Below are 21,405 nucleotides of genomic sequence, written 5' to 3'. Positions count from 1 at the left end.
TGCTAGGTATATTCATATATATTTTATTCTATTGTAACCCAGATTACTACCCTCACATTACAGATGAAGAACTTTAGATCCAGAGAAGTTATTCAACTTACCAAATATCACATAGCTGGCAAGTGACAACTCAGGGCCTACCACTCCAAGTGAGAATATATACCTTTAAACTCATTAATACTTCCCACATATGCAAAGAAAACTTGTGAATCACCAACGGTAGTTAATGCGGTGAGAAGGGTAATTAGCTATTGACCATACAACTGTATTATTAGAAATTTTAGTAACCATATATCACTTTCATTTGAAAACCAATACAGTTTAAAAGACTTAGATAAATCACCGACATCCTTCTCATACTAATTTTAGGATTCACCCTTGACAAAATTGTAAAGTAGGAGATGTTCTCTGCTGCATGTATCCATTCTCTAGCTTTTACCCCAATTTCTACTCAGTAGCCCTGTGTCTCCTGAGAAACATGTATGCAGGTCAAGAAGCAACAGTTAGAACCAGACATGTAATAACGGACTGGTTCAAAATTGGGAAAGGAGTATGACAAGGCTCCATATTGTCACACTGTTTATTTAACTTATATACAGAGTACATCATGTAAAATGCCAGGCTGGATGAATCACAAGCTGGAATCAAGATTGCTGGGAGAAATATCAATAGCCTCAGATAGGCAGATGATACCACTCTACTGCCAGAAAGTGAAGAGGAACTAAAGAGCCTCTTGATGAGGGTGAAAGAGAGTGAAAAAGCTGACTTAAAACAACATTCAGAAAGCTAAGATCATGGCATCTAGTCCCATCACTTCATGATAAATAAACGGGGAAAAAGTGGAAGCAGTGACAGATCTTATTTTCTTGGGCTCCAAAATTACTGTAGATGGTGACTGCAGCCATGAAATTAAAAGATGCTTGCTCCTTGGAAGAAAAGCTATGACAAACCTAGACAGTGTATTAAAGAGCAGAGGCAACACTCTGCTGACAAAGGTCCATATAGTCAAAGCTATGATTTTTCCAATAGGCATGTACAGATGTGACAGTTAGACCATGAAGAAGGCTAAGCACTGAAGAATTGATGCCTTCAAACTGTGGTGCTGGAGAAGACTCTTGAGAGTCCCCTGGACAGCAAGGAGTTCAAACCAGTCAATCCTAAAAGAGGGTTTCCCTTGTAGCTCAGTTGGTAAAGACTCTGCCTGCAATGCAGGAGACCTGGGTTCAATTCCTGGGTTGGGAAGATCCCCTAGAGAAGGAAATGGCAATCCACTCCAGTATTCTTGCCTAGAGAATCCCATAGACAGAGGAGCCTAGCAGGCCATAGTCCATGGGGTCGCAAGAGTCAGACATGACTTAGCAACTAAGCTATGACAAATCCTAAAGGAAATCAACCCTAAATTTTCATTGAAAGAACTGATGATAAAGCTGAAGCTCCAGTACTTTGGCCACCTGACGTAAAGGGCTGACTCAGCGGAAAAGACCCTAGTGCTGGGAAAGGTTGAGGGCAGGAGGAGAAGGGGGAGACAGAGGATGAGATAGTTGGATGGCATCATTAACACAACAGATATAATATAATGGATATGAATATAACCAGACATAGAATATAGAGCAAACATGGAGTTTGAGCAACATGGAGGTGGTGCAAACTCCAAAAAAAGTATGCTCAAACTCCAGGAGATAGTGAAGGAGAGGGAAGGCTGGCATGCTGCAGTCCATGGGTTCGCAAAGAGTTGGACACAACTTAGTGACAGAACAACAATCCCTATGCACAGCAGGTCCCAAGTGTATAAAAGCTTATGGCTTATCCAGCACCAAAAGGCCCACCATTCCCCCAGATAGTTTCTCTCCTACTTTATGTGACTGCTAAGTCACTTCAGTCGTGTCCGACTCTGTGTGACCCCATAGACGGCAGCCCACCAGGCTCCCCGTCCCTGGGATTCTCCAGGCAAGAACACTGGAGTGGGTTGCCATTTCCTTCCCCAATGCATGTAAGTGAAAAGTGAAAGTGAAGTCGCTCAGTCGTGTCCGACTCTTCGCGACCCCATGGCCTGCAGCCTACCAGGCTCCTCCGCCCATGGAATTTTCCAGGCAAGAGTACTGGAGTGGGTGCCATTGCCTTCTCCGACTTTATGTGAACTTCTTGCTAAAAGGATCAATCAAAGTAGGGGAGGGGGAGTTAATTCATTATTAATTTAATGTATTAAATTAATATATTTATGTAATCTATTTTTCTATCTGTAGGAAACTGGGTCTTTGCAGATATAATCAAGTTAAAGTCACACTGGATTAGGGTGGACCCTAAATTCAATAAGTGATGTTCTTCTTAAGAAGAGGAAGATTTGGAGACATGGGGACATACACAGAGGGAAGACAGCCATGTGAAGAGGGAGGCAGGAATTCTCATCAGATTCAGAGTGAAATACACATAGTCCTTCCAAGGCCTACAGGTCTACCACACTCTGCTCCAGGCAGAGACTTCTCTTTAGGTCTCACTGCTCTGCCTTTCCTCCAGTTGCTCTTGCTAAATTGGCCTCCTTGTTGCTGGTCCTACACTCTAAGGGCCTCTAAGCCTATTGTTCCCACTGCCTGGATGCTCTTCCTGTGGCCTGCACAGGGCTTCCTTCACTCTCTCTATTACACAACACCTCCTCAGAGTCCTTACCAGCCTACCTAAAGGAACAATCCTGTAACTCTGTATTTCCTTAACTTGCTTCTATTTCCCTCATGGCAATGATTCACCTCCTCCTGTTACCAACATTATTCATTATGTATTTGTTTATTTTCTTCTTCATCTGTGTTCCCCTATCAGAATGTAAGCTCTATGAGCACAGAGATTTTTGTCTCATTTGTTCACTGTTGTATCTCCAGTGCCTAGAACAGTGTCTATTACACACTAAGCACTTGATAAATAATCTGATGAATCAAAAAAATAAATGAATGCATTTTATAAGTTTCTCTGTTTTCTGTTTTGCTCAGGCTGACAGAAAACTTAATAATAAATTCAATGATGAGTCATAATAATATATTAGCCTTCATTGAGTATATATGCTTTTATAAAATATTCTGGTAGTCTGTAACCTCATATACCCCCTTTATTATAAGATATTTCTAAACCTTTTGGAATAGGACAGAAAAACACCAATGGCAGGAGTTTGGGTGTTTCGTTGGGTACCTGAGAGGCAACCCACACTAAGAGGGAAAAGGTATATTTGTTAATCAGCAGCAATGCTTAAACATAATGCAAGACAGTCCTCAAGCTAGAAGTCTGAATCTTTGGCTGCAGGTTGATGCTTTGGAGCCTGGAAAGAGCCAGATAAAAATGAGTCAATGGGTCTAGCAGAGCCAGTGAAGGAGGGAAGCAAGTTTTACCTTTTCATTCCTACAGTTGTTCAGCCCCATATTATTCAGGGTGGACAGTTTCCCATCAACACCATGTGGCTGTTGCTGTTGCTGCTCCCGCTGGATCTGTTCTCGCATCTTCCGAGCTTCCTGAATAGCTTTCATCACTGTATCCTGATCCCCAAACAGGGCAGGAGAGTTGAGACTGGACAGGATATCTGCATACACAGGATGTATTATTAGAGGGTCGTAAGGTTAGGCACTTAAAAAATACTGCTACTGTCCACTCCCCTGTAGAACACCACATTCTCTGAGCAAGGAAGGGGCTCGTTCGCTGTTAAGAAAAATGCAATAGACCACAGAAATTCAGGGTAACTGAGTTGTGCTGGGTTTTTTGTTTTTAGTTCTTGGAGGATGCCCTAGCATTTCAGTTTATCTGGGCTCTGTTAACCCACTTCCTCACAAGTGAAGGTTCCTAGATTCCTATATATGTACACACACACACACACCCCTTTTCTGGTTATATTTAACAATTAGTGGGAGAGTAGTTGGGATGAAAGTGGTAGGAAGGAGCACAGAGACATCTGTGCAGGCTGTCTATTATATTTAGTGTGCTAATGCAGGAAAGCTGTTTCTGACCCAGCCAAAAAAAAAATCTGTGAGGCTATACACATCCTGTAGCGATATCTGTATCTGTGTGTTCACACGTCCACTGCAGGAGAGAGGGGGTGGGAAGGAATACACCACACTCTCTGTTCCCCAGTCACTGGCTGGTTAATGAAGCATTCCACTCATGCTGCCTCAGTTACTTACCAAGAGAATGACAACCCATTTCCTACCCACAACCTGAACACCCACTGCTCTCAGTTCCCTGTCTTCTTGACAGTGAGGCTGAATGTGTGGGAATGGAATTTATATAAGGATAAAGCTTAAAATAAAGTGAAAATATTTACTTTCATTATATTCCATGCAGCACAGAAGGACAAAATTTAAAATTAAACGAAATTTCCTCTATATCTTGCATTTTATTGTAGGTTAAAATTGATACTTTAGCTTTTCCAATTTTAGACAAAAAGAAGGCAACTGACTGACAGATTTCAGCTGCTGTGGTAAAGTTTAATGTGATGAGGTTGTGTGTTTCCTGGTATGAGCATTTCATAGCACACGTGTGTGTGTGTGTGTGTGTGTGTGTGTGTATGTGTGTGTGTATCTGTGTATGTGCACACACCTCACAGAGACAGATGGGACGGAGGAAACCAGACCACGATCAAGCTCACGTCTATGCGTGTGCAGTACATGTGCTTATCACTCGAGTTTAGAAAATATTCCCAACGCTATCTATGGAAAAGTTTTAGAAAGTTAAACAGCCACTTTTTAGCCGATGGAAACCCTGTATCTTTACTTCTGAAGCTTTTCTGATTAAAAAAGAAAATCCATCCAGTATTGTGTGAACAAGGGTGTTATTACTTCAGCTCATTTCTAGTTCACGATCTAAGGAATACACTCTGCTAAGATGTAAACTCCAAAAGAACAAGGGCCTGTGATACAGTCATTTTTGTCCCTCACTATGTTAAGTACAGAAAACAAATGCTTTCCAAATAAAATTTAGAAGTGGTTTATAGGAGGGCCTTTTCAAGATCAAGCCTATTATTTATCCTCACGTTGGCTTTTTTCCCCTCATCTCACAACTTTCAATAATCCCGTGATCATATTCACATGCTGGGAATGATTCATTTCTCTTTGCCACAGTGATCCCACTGACTTGGAGTGAAAATCTCTGAGCCCCTAAAAGAGTGTCCTGACTCAAAAAGAGGATAGACTGCTGAGTAGATCCTAATGTCCCCAGTTTCAGTAAGGAAGATTTACATCTTATCATCAGAAGAGCCACTTAAGATTCAGCATTGTTCAGCAAATGTTCCAACTATGAGTTTTCAAAAGGAGCACTGAGTTATACGTGAGAAGACCTGGATTTTAGTTTTAACTCTGCTAATTAACAGCCACATGGCTGTGGGTGAGTCACTTTATCTGTAAGACGACAGTTTATTATACAAGCATAACAATAACATACTACCTAACTCATAAGATGATAGTGAAAAATCAAATGAGCTAAGATAGACAAAATGTTTGGTTAAACTGTAAATGGCTACACTTATACATTATTTATTGCTGTAAGCAATTCAGGCTATAGGATTAAAGAAAACATGGAAGGTAATACGGTAAAGAAATGCTGGTTCTAGTCCCAAATCCCTTTGAACTTCTGTGTCTTATTGGAAAATTAAGAAATTTATAGAGCATGGTAATAATAATGTTCATATTTATTTGGCTTTCTGCCACTGACAAGTACTTTCACAATTACTGTTTCATTCCACATGTATTTGTAAATGTGTTGGTATTTGGCTGTCTAGTCTTTTGGGTTGCATGCCTTCTGGGTTCCAGATATCATGTTAGAGACTTTATATATATATACATTTCTGTCTTAATTCTCATACCAACCTATAAGCTAGGAAATAATATTTCCTTTCCAGAGATTAGGAAACTCAGTTAAAAAAAATATTAAATAATTTTCACAGGGTCACACAGCTAGTAAGTAAAGGCTCTTTCTCAGTTCAAGGCTGCCTGATGCCAGATCCCATTTTTCCCCTATACTTCTCACACCAGGGTATGACATCCCTAGAGACAGTTGGCAGTGTATCAGAGAATGTAAGAAGACAGAGGATCACTATGACATATCTTACTAGATATCCACTTTATTTTATATGATGTCACTGAAGTGTCATTCATATTTGCTTCAATGCAAAACTGATATAGGATAAGGTATAAAATTCACATTTTACAAAGAAAACAAAATTTCAAAAAATTTTAGACTTTTGGCAGGCAGCTTTCAGGCCAGTTTCCTTTAGGCCCTTGGAGAGTTCATGGTCACTCTTACTCTGCCTAGAGTCACTTCAGTGACAAAGCACTGACTCAACACAGAAATTTCTAAGTCTCTGATTGCTGGATCTACCTTTCCTGAAAGTTCTAGTCACCCAAGACGCCGCACTGGGTTATGTTTTAGTAGAAAAGAATTTACTTTTACGTTATTTACTTTCAGTATTTAAATTTTTCTTGGACTAAAGAATACTTTGGAAACAAGAATCAGTTATCATTAAACGCATTTTGCTTTCCTTTACCTAATTCATAAGTCTCTTCCTGGTGTTGACTTTTCCATTTACCTAAAGAGGATCCTCTTCCCAAACTTCCTCCAATGGGGCTGGGGATGCTGCTTTTGTTAGGCAGATTGACAGGGCTGGTTTTGCTGGCTGAGAAGAGGCTCTGGGTGGGAGATGTTGGGGACTTTACAGGCTCAACTGTCTTGGGTCGGGATGAGAGATTCAGCGGCTGTGCTGCTGCTTCATCCTACAAGAGTTTAACATAAATAATTATTAAAAAAAAAAAAAGACAAATGAAGCACATTATCACTTAGTAAGCCACAGTTATTTTACACCTCAGAGACAATGCCACATTCTCCACAATAATAACAAAAGAAGCTAATTATCTACCTCCTTGAAGATTCATCGGAAGGAAACCTCATTAATTTCCCTGTGTTATGCTTCTATTTACATTAACTGTGTAGTTGGATCATTCTTTTTGCCAAATTAAAATCTGAATTAGCTCACATTACAGCTTAATTTCCTAATGTGTTTTCAGGGATCCAAATTAACCTAGGGCATTTACAAAGAATTATTTAAAATTTCAGCAGCTCTGTAGTGCTTTTGTGTTATTTTCTCTGAAAAGTTCCTGGAACTATAAATGGGCTCTGCCGCTAATTTTTTAATATATATTTTAAATCAAACAATTGCAAGTACTTTAAAAATGGAAACACTGTAAGCCTTCTTCTGCTCTCCTGGGCCTTTGCCCAGAGAGCCGCATGCCACAGCATGGCTTCTATGTGGCTTTCTGGGCGTGGGCACTCTTCATGGTCTATATTCTGGTCTCTATTCATGTTTAAAATTAATTTTTGTAAAGAGCAAACACACATTATAATTATGTTTTACATACCATGCTATATGCAATTTATTTTTCACGTCTGAAGTGATGTCTCTTTATATTCTTTGCTGCATATATTTACAGAATGTCTATTTTAAGATGCCTGTTCTTCTATACTGAGCACAGTATTCAAATATCTGGCTTCTAACGCTGGTTTTACCAGGAGCTTGAAAGCTAAGCTCCTTACCTTTATTTTTTTGTTTCATTTATTCTGCCATGTAACACCCTTAACAACACTTCTTTCATTCTAGAAATTTAATTGTAATATGAACATACTCATTTAAATGCTAGGTTTTTAAGATCTGCAGTATTGTGTTTAAAACAAAATTTCCAGCAAATGTTAACTCCTCTTTTGCTTCTGAGAAGGCACAGAGAACTTGCGTTTCACATCATTGTTTAGAACACACTGAACTTTCTCCCCTATGGCAAACATGTCACTTCTCTGGGACTCAATTTCTTCATCTATAGAAAAGAGGGCCTGATTCTAGCTGATCTCTAAGGTCTCTTCCAGCACTAAGGGTCATTGTTTAAGTGGGAAGAAAAAGGGATGCCAGAAAATAGTAATCAGGAGGGAGGATTAGAAAGAGAAAATGTAAATAACATGCACAAAAGAGCCATTATGACTAAACATTGTGCTAGATATTTTCAAGTATATTAGCTCATTTAACTACCAATAACTATGAGACTGGGGAGTAGTATTCTACATTTACAAAGAAAGAAGCAAAGTGATAAAATGACCATCCAAAGCCATACAGGGAAGGACAGAATTTGAATTATAGTTTATTAGGCTCCAAATCCCAGGCACTTTTTTTCTTTGCTGAATTATCAGATAAAATAAGTAATTTGATAGTGTCATGATACCCTAGCTTTATTTTGTTGTTTTGCTTGTTTGTCTTGGTAGGAAATAAGTAATATGGCACATCTATGGTGCAATGTACTTTTATCTCTAGATATACGATATGGAGAAGGAAATGGCAACCCACTCCAGTGTTCTTGCCTGGAGAATCCCAGGGACGGGGAGCCTGGTGGGCTGCCGTCTCTGGGGTCACAGAGTCGGACACGACTGAAGCGACTTAGCAGCAGCAGATATACGATAGGTCCTCAGGAAACATAGTCGCATCCCTCACAAACAGTACTTAATTAAAATTTACTTGCCTTTGCTCTGAATTCAAAGGATATTTAGACTAGTTAGTTACTTTACTCACTTCTCAATAACGGTGATTTCTACGTTAGGTATGTAGTTAGTTTTCTCCACATTTCTTTTACTTCACCAAGTTTCTTATGATCCCTTAGTTCAGCGTCTTCAAATTTAGAAAAATTTCAGCCATTACTCTTTAAAATATATTTTCTGTCCCTTCCTTCTCTTTCTGGGGCTCTATTTGTATATATTAGGCCATTTGATGTTCTACAGCACTGATAGTCTTTTTTTCTATGTTTCATTGTCATGTCATCAAGCTCACTAGTTTTTCTTCTGTAATATCTAATCTGTTGCTATTCCAAATCAATACCAATCCAGTGTACTTTTCATCTCAAACACTGTATTTTTCATCTTCAAGCATTCAATATGAATTTTCCATGCCCTGCCTTATAATGTTCATGTTTCTTGAATATGTGGAGTTTATAATATCTAGTTTTATAATTCATTTTTGAATATAGGCAAACTTCAGAGACATTATGGGTTTGGTTTCACACCACTGCAATAAGTCAAATAACCCAATAAAGCAAATCACATGAATTTTTGGTTTCCCAGTGCATATAAAAGTTATGTTTATACAATACAGTAGTCTGTTGAATGTGCAACAGCATTATATCTAAAAAACAATGTATACACCTTAATTAAAAATAATTTATTGCTAAAAAAATTGCTAACCATCATCTGACTATGCAGGATTTCCACAAGCCTTCAATTTGTAAAAAGTACAATAGCTGTGAAGGACAATAAAGTGAAGCTCAATTAAAAAGTATGGCTGTATATTCTAATTTATTATTTAGTCTTACAATTCAATAATTTCCATTTCTACCAACAATGCCACTGAGCATGGGAAGCACTGATTAACTCCCAATCAAGTCAATTCTTTTCCACCATGGCAGGCCTGCTGTTCATCCTCACAGCTTGTCCTGCCCCAACAGACACTTTGTGGGTGAAGAGAAGCAGATATGCTTACTTCTTCACTTGGTCTAGTTGAAAGTCTCTTTTAAGAGCTGTTTTTATTGTCCTATCTAGTAATTTTATCACTTGTGTTATTTTGAGGTTTATCTCTAGTAATCGATTTATTCTCTTCATTATTTTTCATATTTTCTTGCAAGCCTGATAATTATTGAATAGATGCTCCACACTGAGATTTTTACAGTGTTGGATTTCAGTTTGTATGTTACCTTAAATATTTGTGGACTTTGTTCTAAGACATGGAGAGCCTTACCAGGCTTGCTTTTAAACTGAGTTAGGCAGGTATAGAGATAATTTGGCCCTACTAGTGAAGTCCATGGGGTTGCTAAGAGTTGGACACAACTGAGCGACTTCACTTTGACTTTTCACTTTCATGCACTGGGGAAGGAAATGGCAACCTACTCCAGTGTTCTTGCGTGGAGAATCCCAGGGACAGGGAAGCCTGGTGGGCTGCTGTCTATGGGGTCGCACAGAGTCGGACACGGCTGAAGTGACTTAGCAGCAGCAGCAGCAGTGAAGTAACACCCTGCTAGGGACTCTACTTGGTACCCATGTGTCAAGAGATCATTCCAATCTGGCCAACGGGAATACAAATCATCCTCAGTTCTTCATGAACCTCGTAGTGGTTTTGTCTGCTACATCTTGCTTTCCCCCTGGCCTCAGATAGTTTCCTCACATGTATAAGCTGCTCAATACTCAGCTAAATACAGGGAAACCTTCTGCGGATCTCCTGTGCTCTCTCTCTATACAGTTCTCTCCTCTGGCACTCTACCTCACAAATTCTATCTACCTTGGCATCTTGAAACTCCGAAGTCTTGTCTCTCTACTCAGGAAGCCTGCCAAGCAGCATGTGGGGAACCCCCACATACACCCCACACTATTGCCTGGAAGCTTTTCAAGACAGTAAGCTGGATCAGCTGTGGTGCCTGCCTCTCTTGTTTCGCTTCTATCAGAGGTCACTTTCCTGTATTCCTACTGGAAATGTCTGAAACCACTGTTTTATATTTTGTCTTGAGTTTTACTTCTTTAAATTTGGAGAGCAAATAGAATCCCTGTTCCTCCATAATGGTTTAAAATGGAAAACTTCTTGGTTTCTTTTAGAACCTCTCAGGGTATACAACCAGATATTTCAATCACAATAACTATTACCACTTATCAGCATCTTTATTATCATCAGATTCCTATCATCAACATCATTGCTATACTAACATTTATTAAATATTTACTATATGCTAGAGGATGTATTATCTCACTGAAGACCCATAATAATATTAACCTTCAAATTGCAGAGGCAAAAACTAACATTAAAAGAAGTTAAGTAACTTGCCCAAGGTGACACATCTAGTAAAAGTCATAGAACTGACATTTGAACAGAAACAACCTAACTACTGATGTTGACAACTGTAGCAAATAAAAATTCTTCGGGGGAAAAAGGAACAGAAGACCATCTATTTTTATTTTTATTACCTTCAGCTAACAATGCCCTAGGTTACATAGTCATATTATATACAGAGGGAAAGAATGACTATAGAAAGAAATATGAGATATTTTAGTGACCCTAATTCTTTCAATTAGCAAAACATAAGATTATTTTTAGAACTTCTACAATAATAGGTTGGAGCTATTTTAAAAATTTAAAACATTTGCTTTATGTCTTAGTCTATATAGTTTTACTCACACATACAATAAACAATCTAATAAGTATGATAAATGTTTCCTTTGTTATTAACATAAAGTAGAGTCAAGTTAAATTATACAGAGAGCTCCCTAAGAATTTGTATGTGGTCAAGTGAGTAATAAAATTCAGTTGGCCCACAAAGCTGGAATGGTAAAAGCAGATATAAACTTGAGTCTAACCAGGGAACATTTTACTCATCCAGTAAAGGCTTGGTTTGGTGCAATTCCATTTGGCCAACTCACTTACAAAATGACTTTTTCATGTTAAAATATTTAATACTCAATACCTCAAGTCACTGATGTTTGATATGCTTATACTCCAACAACTATAGTTAAACAAAGTGCTTTGGTTTGAATTGTAGTGTTCTCTTACTCACAAAAAGAAAGTCCTGGAACACAAAATAGTCTGTTTCCATAAGTTAATGCTATCTTATTAAATGTAAAGCCCCTATTGTCATATCTCAATATTTCTAACCACAAAGCATAAATGTTCATTTACTTTTTTGGAGACCGTAAAGGCATGGGGGACATTAAATTAATTCCTTTGGACGGGCACAGGCAGAACTATCCCTCCTAATTATGTTTACTTTTTTTTTAATCTTTGGTATTTGGGATCCATATTTTTAATGGCTTTCCTGAAATCTCGAAATTCCTATCTACATGTTTTAGAAAATAAAACAATTTCAGTAATTTTGTGGACTTCAATGCTGTTTCATTGGCCTTAGGTATTTCCCATGTAATGAAGTAATAATGGCAAAATTTCTCCAAAGGCAGTACTTTGGACACATACAATAATACATCTGTGCTTAGTGTATCCTTCAAAGTAAGTAAGTCAATGATATAAAAGAACTGTTTCTTTGAACTTTCTGAATTTTTAAATTCAATATAGGAAGCAAAAACAATCATAAAAACCTATAAGTACCAGCTGCAGCACAAAGTTAGACGGGATCATCAGTTCCCCTCTGTCACCAAGTACTTCCTGGCTACTCCATTTTAAGACACTGAAAATCAGTGAGGAAAGGATCTATTAATGTTTCAGTCATAACTTGGGCGATCCTATTTATCCTATCACAACTATACATGGCATTGAAGCATAATTAGATTATGACACCACTCATTCCTCAAAGCCCACATTTATAACTATTGTTTGAGGGAGAGAGACCTTTACCATCAAACCATATAAAGGTCCAGCATCGGGTTCTCTTTTTTTCTTGTCAATCTAAAGTTTTGAGATCCTCCTCCTCTAGCACTATCAGTTGGCTCCCCACCTGTTTAAAGTTAGAGAGAAGTGTCACAAGACTATGACAAAGACTGGTAATAAAACCATGGCCATACATGCCAATGAACATTAAAAAATAAAAGCCAGAATCCAAAGGGGAAAAACTGTTGAGAAGTAAGTTTGCAGATTCAGGTAAAGATCTCACAATATGGCACTATTGTTATCAAAAGGGAAACACCTGTTTCTCAGTGCTCAATCATGAAATTTACCATAAAGAGGAACATTTTGGGGTTCCTTTATGTTGCTTTGCTTCCTGCTGTTTATGCCCAGCACAGCCTGGTTCACTACCTTCCTTGTGAAGCTATTTTCCAAACTGTTTCCATAATCCTGCAAAGCAAATACCTTAACTTGAGTTACAGGGCTGGTCCCTCTCTTTTCATTTTTTATCCCAGTAGGTGAGACTGCCCCTGCTGCGTTTGGTGGCTGTGGAGTTGATGGCATCTTTGCTCCAGGTGACACCTGCATGCTGGCCAGCTGAGCGGCATAGAGCTGCTGCAAAACAGGGAAGACAAAAATCATCTCTTTAAATGCAGCTGAAACAGAGCTTCTGAAAAAACTTACCGTATTGTTAGATAACTATTTCTCTGAATGCTTTGAAATTTCTCTTTCACTACTTTTAAAGAAGAATATAAAAAAGAATAAATAGTATAACAGAAAGAAAGAGCAGTGCTATGGGAGCCATTATTCTGTTCCTGGTCCTTCTAAAAATAAGTTTAGGACCCTAAACAAAGGATTGACTTGCTCTGGAACTCAGTTTCTTCAATCATACAGAAAGGAATTTGACTAATTCCTTTGATCTCAAATATTCGTTCGAGTACTTAAAATCGTTATAAGGTGCACTAAATGTTGTTATGTCCATTCATGTAATTTTAATATTCATGAACTAAGAAACTGATCTAAACTTTTCTAGGCACTTCTGGAAGAACATCATTCTAATTCAGCACTGACTAAACTTTTCTAGGGATGCTGACCCCTCTGGGTGTTCAGAGTGCTGCCCTCAAGATCCCTAAGGCCCAGTATCAGTCCCTCCTTCCTCTATGCTGCGTATAGCATAATCCTAAAGAGAATATAGCCAGATTTGTGGAGGAAAAAAGTCAAGCTTCTTTTTTCCTAGCACAGGATGTGAAATCCTTAACTGTCGATTTATTAGCTTTGGGGTGCAACTGGTGATAAATAAATGTGTTAATCTGTTATGGTTAACCAGAATTCAGATACCTCAATTTTAACATAATTTAATGCTTGAAAACGCCATTCAAATATTTTCTTTTCTTCTTATCATCAAGATTAAGCCATTACCTTGATAGTCATATTTTTATCATAATAAATAAAAAGCTTCCTAGTTCATCAACCACAGAGAAAACAGCTCAAACTTTGCCATATTAGTAGAGGAGAAAAAACAGGTGGTTTGTATGTAATTTCTAGCATTACTATCATTCAGATGGACAAATAAAAAAAATTACAGTAATCAAAAACAGACCTTTCAGCACATGTAATTAAATGAAAGCTTAATAAAGAATAATTTGCAAGAGCCAGATGTGCTTATGTCATGATTGTTGCTTTCTTTGGAACAATTTCTCTAATATAACAAGCCTCTAAAGAAATTAAAGTTTCATAATTCTGTATGTGCAATGACTCAGTGGCAAGAAAAATTCACAAGTAATAGCCAGTCAAACTGCTAGAACTTCAGGGAGAAAAAGGACTGTCTTGTTTCCTTTTTACTCTGTTACACTCTTTTCTTTTAAAATTCAGCCAGGTGTCTTCAAAAGGGGCAGGGATGGGGGTGGGATGGAGTTGGTGCTAAGCCAGTGAGGGAACATTACATATTGAATGGAGTGGAGATGGTTGAGAGTTGGAAAAGTAATGACTATATGGCGATAAATGGTGGCTAGTATCATCACCAATATGCCTTACTATTGAGTATTAAAGAGTCAAGAAATCTTAGACAGGTAAGAGTCCTTAGAAATCATTTATGTCTTCATTTTAGCTCCTGATTCACAAGATGAGAAGAAAGTCAATTTTACTCAATCACAAGTCCTTCAGGAAACTTTAACCAGTGAAGAAAAGCTGAAAAACAGATTGTTGGACACAAATCTATTTTTTTTAAAGTTGATTAAATTCAGAAATCCTTCAAAATAATTGAACATTATAGTTGCTTTTTAGAAATAGAATAGTGTTAATTGCTTCCTCTAAAATTTTGACAATCATTTATTTTATATTTCTTTATTAGGATTGTACTTAAGAAAGACAAGATTCCTTAAGAATTGTGATTTCTTGGAGTTCCTTGGGTGTTGTGGTTACTGATACATTAGATGCAGGAAGAAGTATGGCCATAGTTTATAAAACTTACAGAGCTGGGTAAACTGGACAGTAAGATATTAGATAAGATTTAGTAGAAAGAGCCTTGCAATAGAAATCAGAAATTAAAGTTCACTGTAAAGATAGAAAGTGCTCATGAAAGTAAACATTTTCACATTCTAACAAAATATTTTAGATATAAGTATAGAGCTTTTCAGATTGAGGACTTTAGATCTGTCTTGGATAAAAGAATGCCATTCATTAACAGGCATAGGTTTACGGAATAATTTTACAAATAGCTCACCTTCTAAGCAAACATTAATTGAATATATTCTATATGTTAGGCTTTGTATTAGGAGCTGTAAAAGTAGTTCAGTCATGCCTGACTCTTTGTGGCCCTATGGACTATACAGTCCATGGAATTCTCTAGGCTAGAATCCTGGAGTGGGTAGCCTTTCTCTTCTCCAGGGGATCTTCCCAACCCAAGGATCAAACTCAGGTTTCCTGCATTGCAGGCAGATTCTTTACCAACTGAGTTATCAGGGACGCCCAGGCTGGAGAAAGGAAGATCCACTGGAGAAGGGAAAAGCTACCCACTCCAGGATTCTGGCCTGGAGAACTAGTCCATGCAGTTGCAGAGTCAGACAGGACTGAGTGACTTTCACTTTCATTAGGAGATGAGGAGGCTTCAAACTCTTGGAACAAGCTTATGGCTCTGGAGAGGATGTAAGATAAAGATCCTCAGCATCTGATTTGTACCTTTCCTGCAAAGCTTATCACTTTTTAAAAACCTTGTGTATAGATATGCACTGGTTTCCCTGGTGGCTCAGTGGTAAAGAACTCACCTGCCAATGCAGGAGAAGCGGGTTTGATCCCTGGATTGGGAAGATCACTTGGAGAAGGAAATGGCAACCCATTCCACTATTCTTGCCTGGGAAATCCCATGGACGGAGGGGCCTGATGGGCTACAGTCCATGGGGTTACAAAAGAGTTGGCACAACTTTAGTGACTGAACAGCATAGCTATACACGTGTCTTATCATTTTTGATAAACTATAAGCTTATTGAAGTCATGACCAAACTAATTACTTTTGAATGCCTAGTATCAAGAATAGTGCCTTGCAAATAAAAGATAATCAATCAATATTTTCTGAATTAATGTCCCATATAAAGTCACTGGGTGTTAGGGAGGAGAGATATTCTCTCTATAGATAAGGCAACAGCAGTGGTATATGATTACATTTATTGCAAATATGATGAATAATTTTATGGCAATGAGTTTTAAGATATAAAAGGAAAATAAATTCAGTCCAAGTTAAATTATTCTAAGAAACTGTTTTCTTGCAGTCATTTTTAGAATGTTGACTAGATCGGTCCTGAATAACTACTGGCTTCACTAACCCACCTTACATTTTCCTAAAACAAATTGTAGTACTAATTTTTTCTTCTTAGCCTAATTATGTATAAATTTAAATTTTCCCTAAATTTTACTGTATCCTTTTCTGAAAGAACATAAAATATTAGTTATTTATATAAATAGCTTTAAGTTAGAAAACTCCTTTGAAAACTAATGATTTAGGAAGGAAAATAGGTTCAGTTCAGTTAAGTCGCTCAGTTGTGTCTGGCTCTTTGCGACCCCATGAATCACAGCAATCCAGGCCTCCCTGTCCATCACCAACTCCAGAGTTCACTCAAACTCACGTCCATCAAGTCGGTGATGCCATCCAGCCATCTCATCCTCTGTCATCCCCTTCTCCTCCTGCCCTCAATCCCTCCTACTATCAGAGTCTTTTCCAATGAGTCAACTCTTCATGTGAGGTGGCCAAAGTACTGGAGTTTCAGCTTTAGCACCAGTCCTTCCAAAGAACACCCAGGGCTAATCTCCTTTAGAATGGACTGGTTGGATCTCCTTGCAGTCCAAAGGACTCTCAAGAGTCCTCTCCAACACCACACTTCAAAAACATCAATTCTTCGGTGTTCAGCTTTCTTCACAGTCCAAATCTCACCATACATGACCACAGGAAAAACCATAGCCTTGACTAGATGGACCTTTGTTGGCAAAGTAATGTCTCTGCTTTTTCATACGCTGTCTAGGTTGGTCATAACTTTCCTTCCAAGGGGTAAGCATCTTTTAATTTCATGGCTGCAGTCACCATCTGCAGTGATTTTGGAGCCCCCCAAAATAAGGTCTGACACTGTTTCCATTGTTTCCCCATCTATTTCCCATAAAGTGATGGGACTGGATGCCATGATCTTCCTTTTCTGAATGTTGAGCTTTAAGCCAACTTTTTCACTCTCCTCTTTCACTTTCATCAAGAGGCTTTTGAGTTCCTCTTCACTTTCTGCCATATCTGGTGTCATCTGCATATCTGAGGTTATTGATATTTCTCCCAGCAATCTTGATACCAGCTTGTGCTTCTTCCAGCCCAGCGATTCTCAAGATGTACTCTGCATATAGGTTAAATAAGCAGGGTGACAATATACAGCTTTGACGTACTCCTTTTCTTATTTGGAACCAATCTGTTGTTCCATGTCCAGTTAAACTCTAACTAATACCCTCTTCCAACAACACGAGAAGACTCTACACATGGATATCACCAGATGGTCAACACCGAAATCAGATTGATTACATTCTTTGCAGCCAAAGATGGAGAAGCTCTATGAAGTCAGCAAAAACAAGACTGGGAGCTGACTGTGGCTCCAATCATGAACTCCTTATTGCCAAATTCAGACTAAAATTGAAGAAAGTGGAGAAAACCACTATACCATTCAGGTGTGACCTAAATCAAATCCCTTATGACTACACAGTGGAAATGAGAAATAGATTTAAGGGACTAGATCTGATAGACAGACTGCCTGATGAACTATGGATGGAGGTCCATGACATTGTACAAGAGACAGGAATCAAGACCATCCCCAAGAAAAAGAAGTTCAAAAAAGCAAAATGGCTGTCTGAAGAGGCCTTACAAATAGCTATGAAAAGACGGGAAGCAAAAAACAAAGGAGAAAAGGAAAGATATACCCATTTGAATGCAGAGTTCCAAAGAATAGCAAGGAGAGATAAGAAAGCCTTCCTCAGCAATCAATGCATGAAATAGAGGAGAACAATAGAATGGGAAAGACTAGAGATCTCTTCAAGAAAATTAGAGACACCAAGGAAATATTTCATGCAAAGATGGGCTCAATAAAGGACAGAAATGGTAGGAACCTAACAGAAGCAGAAGATATTAAGAAGAGGTGGCAAGAATACACAGAACTGTACAAAAAAGAGCTTCACGACCCAGATAATCGTGATGGTGTGATCACTCACCTAGAGCCAGACATCCTGAAATGTGAAGTCAAGTGGGCCTTAGAAAGCATCACTATGAACAAAGCTAGTGCAGGTGATGGAATTCCAGTTGAGCTATTTCAAATCCTGAAAGATGATGCTGTGAAAGTGTTGCACTCAATATGCCAGCAAATTTGGAAAACTCAGCAGTGGCCACAGGACTGGAAAAGGTCAGTTTTCATTCCAATCCCAAAGAAAGGCAATGCCAAAGAATGCTCAAACTACCGCACAATTGCACTCATCTCACATACCAGTAAAGTAATGCTCAAAATTCTCCAAGCCAGGCTTCAGCAATATGTGAACCGTGAACTTCCTGATGTTCAAACTGGTTTTAGAAAAGGCAGAGGAACCAGAAATCAAATTGCCAACATCCAATGGATCATCAAAAAAGCAAGAGAGTTCCAGAAAAACATCTATTTCTGCTTTATTGAGTATGCCAAAGCCTTTGACTGTGTGGATCACAATAAATTGTGGAAAATTCTTCAAGAGATGGGCATACCAGAACACCTGACCTGCCTCTTGAGAAATCTGTATGCAGGTCAGGAAGCAACAGTTAGAACTAGACATGGAACAACAGACTGGTTCCAAATAGGAAAAGGGGTACGTCAAGACTGTATATTGTCACCCTGCTTATTTAACTTATATGCAGAGTACATCATGAGAAACGCTGGGCTGAAAGAAGCACAAGCTGGAATCAAGATTGCCGGGAGAAATATCAATAACCTCAGATATGCGGATGACACCACCCTTATGGCAGAAAGTGAAGAGGAACTCAAAAATCTCTTGATGCAAGTAAAAGAGGAGAGTGAAAAAGTTGGCTTAAAGCTCAACATTCAGAAAATGAAGATCATGGCATCTGGTCCCATCACTTCATGGGTAATAGATGGGGAAGCAGTGGAAACAGTGTCAGACTTTATTTTTGGGGCTCCAAAATCACTGCAGATGGTGATTGCAGCCATGAAATTAAAAGACGCTTACTCCTTGGAAGGAAAGTTATGGCCAACCTAGATAGCATATTCAAAAGCAGAGACATTACTTTGCCAACCAAGGTCCCTCTAGTCAAGGTTATCGTTTTTCCAGTGGTCATGTATGGATGTGAGAGTTGGACTATAAAGAAAGCTGAGCACCAAAGAATTGGTGCTTTTGAACTGTGGTGTTGGAGAAGACTCTTGAGAATCCCTTGGACTGCAAGGAGATCCAACCAGTCCATCCTAAAGGAGATCAGTCCTGGGTGTTCATTGGAAGTACTGATGCTGAAGCTGAACCTCCAGTACTTTGGCCACCTGATGCGAAGAGCTGACTCATTGGAAAAGACCCTAATGCTAGGAAAGATTGAGAGCAGGAGGAGAAAGGAGCGACAGAGGATGAGATGGTTGGATGGCATCATTGACTCGATGGACATGGGTTTGGGTAGACTCTGGGAGTTGGTGATGGACAGGGAGGCCTGGCGTGCTGCAGTTCATGGGGTCACAAAGAGTCAGACACGATTGAGCAACTGAACTACTATATAATAGCTTACAAAAATATTGTTTCATGTAAGATTCTCAGATCATTGTTCATAGTTATAATGATGATGATAATGAACATTCATTTCCAAATAACATTGAGGTTTTAAAAAGTCAACAGTGTAGTAAAGCTTACATTAGGCTTAGTCAAAGTCTTATAAACTTTGATGAAGACTGTTTTTGTAAATATAGGTCTTTCCATTTTAATTTTGCAAAAATGTTCAGTGGTCATTTGGGATACTGAATTGTCTCTTTATCCAAAATATATAAAAGACATAGAGTACATGTAAAAATGAGCCTAGCTAAATATTTTTCAAAATTATAAAATCACTCATATTCTATAGAGGCACTTTAAGAAACACTTTTACTATTTTATGGCTAAAAAAATTCTACATTTATTATTAGTTCAGTTTTAATAAAGTAGCCAGTATTAAAATTTCTGTAAGCTGAACAGTAACATACTTAGTACCTACAGCTGAAAGGGGCTTAACAGATCATTTATTCTAGTCTGACCTCTTCATTGTACTGATAAGCCAAGGTCTAGAGAATAAAAGTAGCTTGCCCAAGATCATATAGTTAGTACTGGAGGGAGAATAAGAACGCTTTAGTCCTCATTTCAACATTATTATTTAAGTAGAAATGGATATATGAACCAATCTTTGCACCTTTCAAGCACACTTCCAGTATTGGTGAATTTTTTCAGTGGCAAATCTTTATTTAGTGTACTATTACCTAACACTGTTCTAAACAATAGAAGTGCAACCACAAGCAACTCGGAAATGGTCCCTGTTTAACAGCACTATTAAACGCTTTGGAAGTAACTATGAATGATGGCTAGGATAAGTGTTGAGAAAGAAAACTATAGAATGTCAAGGGACTATCTAACAAAAGTATTTAATATAGTTTGGAGGATAAAAATAGTTTTTCTAAGGAAGCAATGCTTTGAGAACTACCCAGGTGGAAAAGTTGATAAAGAGTATTCCAGAAAGAAGAAACATCAATTACCGTGGCTCTGAGGCAAGAAAAGGAAAGAAAATAATGTTTTCAAGGAACTTAAAGCAGGCCAACAAGGCAGGACTATTGAGGAGCACAGAGTGGCACGGGAAGAGGCAAAAGAGGGGTAGGGTCTTATTAGGCCACACGAATAGTTTCAGACTCTATCCCCGAAAGAGAGGTATCTAGAAAGAGCAATGAACTAGAATCAAGACATAAAGACTCTTTTCTATGTTTCACTACCAGCTTATTGATCAAACTTGTAAGTAAATTGGATTAAGAAAGTCCTATGACAATTTCACAAACCCACAAATATATACCTCTAGTTGTGTTTCCAGTGGTCATGTATGGATGTGAGAGTTGGACTGTGAAGAAGGCTGAGCGCCGAAGAATTGATGCTTTTGAACTGTGGTGTTGGAGAAGACTCTTGAGAGTCCCTTGGACTGCAAGGAGATCCAACCAGTCCATTCTGAAGGAGATCAGCCCTGGGATTTCTTTGGAAGGAATGATGCTAAAGATGAAACTCCAGTACTTTGGCCACCTCATGTGAAGAGTTGATTCATTGGAAAAGACTCTGATACTGGGAGGGATTGGGGGCAGGAAGAGAAGGGGACGACAAAGGATGAGATGGCTGGATGGCATCACTGACTCGATGGACGTGAGTCTGAGTGAACTCTGGAGTTGGTGATGGAAAGGGAGGCCTGGCGTGCTGCGATTCATGGGGTCGCAAAGAGTCGAACACAACTGAGCGACTAAACTGAACTGAACTGAGTTGTGTTTTGGGAGTTCTGTGTC

At 38.6% G+C, this 21,405-nt stretch overlaps 1 protein-coding gene across 25 annotated transcripts in view; it reads right to left on the bottom strand.

The window, feature by feature from the left end:
* Positions 1–21,405, bottom strand: part of SOX6 (SRY-box transcription factor 6) — an 843,047-nt gene that overhangs the window by 84,091 nt on the left and 737,551 nt on the right. For 20 of the 25 annotated variants that reach the window (XM_061440698.1, XM_061440700.1, XM_061440695.1 and 17 more), the window contains 3 exons: positions 12,833–12,982; positions 6,512–6,737; positions 3,372–3,559 (listed from right to left, as the gene is read on the bottom strand). In XM_061440698.1, the coding sequence (XP_061296682.1) occupies positions 3,372–3,559; positions 6,512–6,737; positions 12,833–12,982 (564 nt within the window). The remainder of the gene's footprint in view (positions 1–3,371; positions 3,560–6,511; positions 6,738–12,832; positions 12,983–21,405) is intronic. The other 5 variants (XM_061440707.1, XM_061440689.1, XM_061440690.1 and 2 more) reach the window with 1 other exon arrangement.

This window comes from Bos javanicus, chromosome 15 (assembly GCF_032452875.1).
Source record: "Bos javanicus breed banteng chromosome 15, ARS-OSU_banteng_1.0, whole genome shotgun sequence".
NCBI classification, from domain to species: Eukaryota; Metazoa; Chordata; class Mammalia; order Artiodactyla; family Bovidae; genus Bos; species Bos javanicus.
The sequence above is the reverse complement of the archived record's forward strand: the minus strand, read 5'-3'. Positions and strand labels throughout refer to the sequence as shown.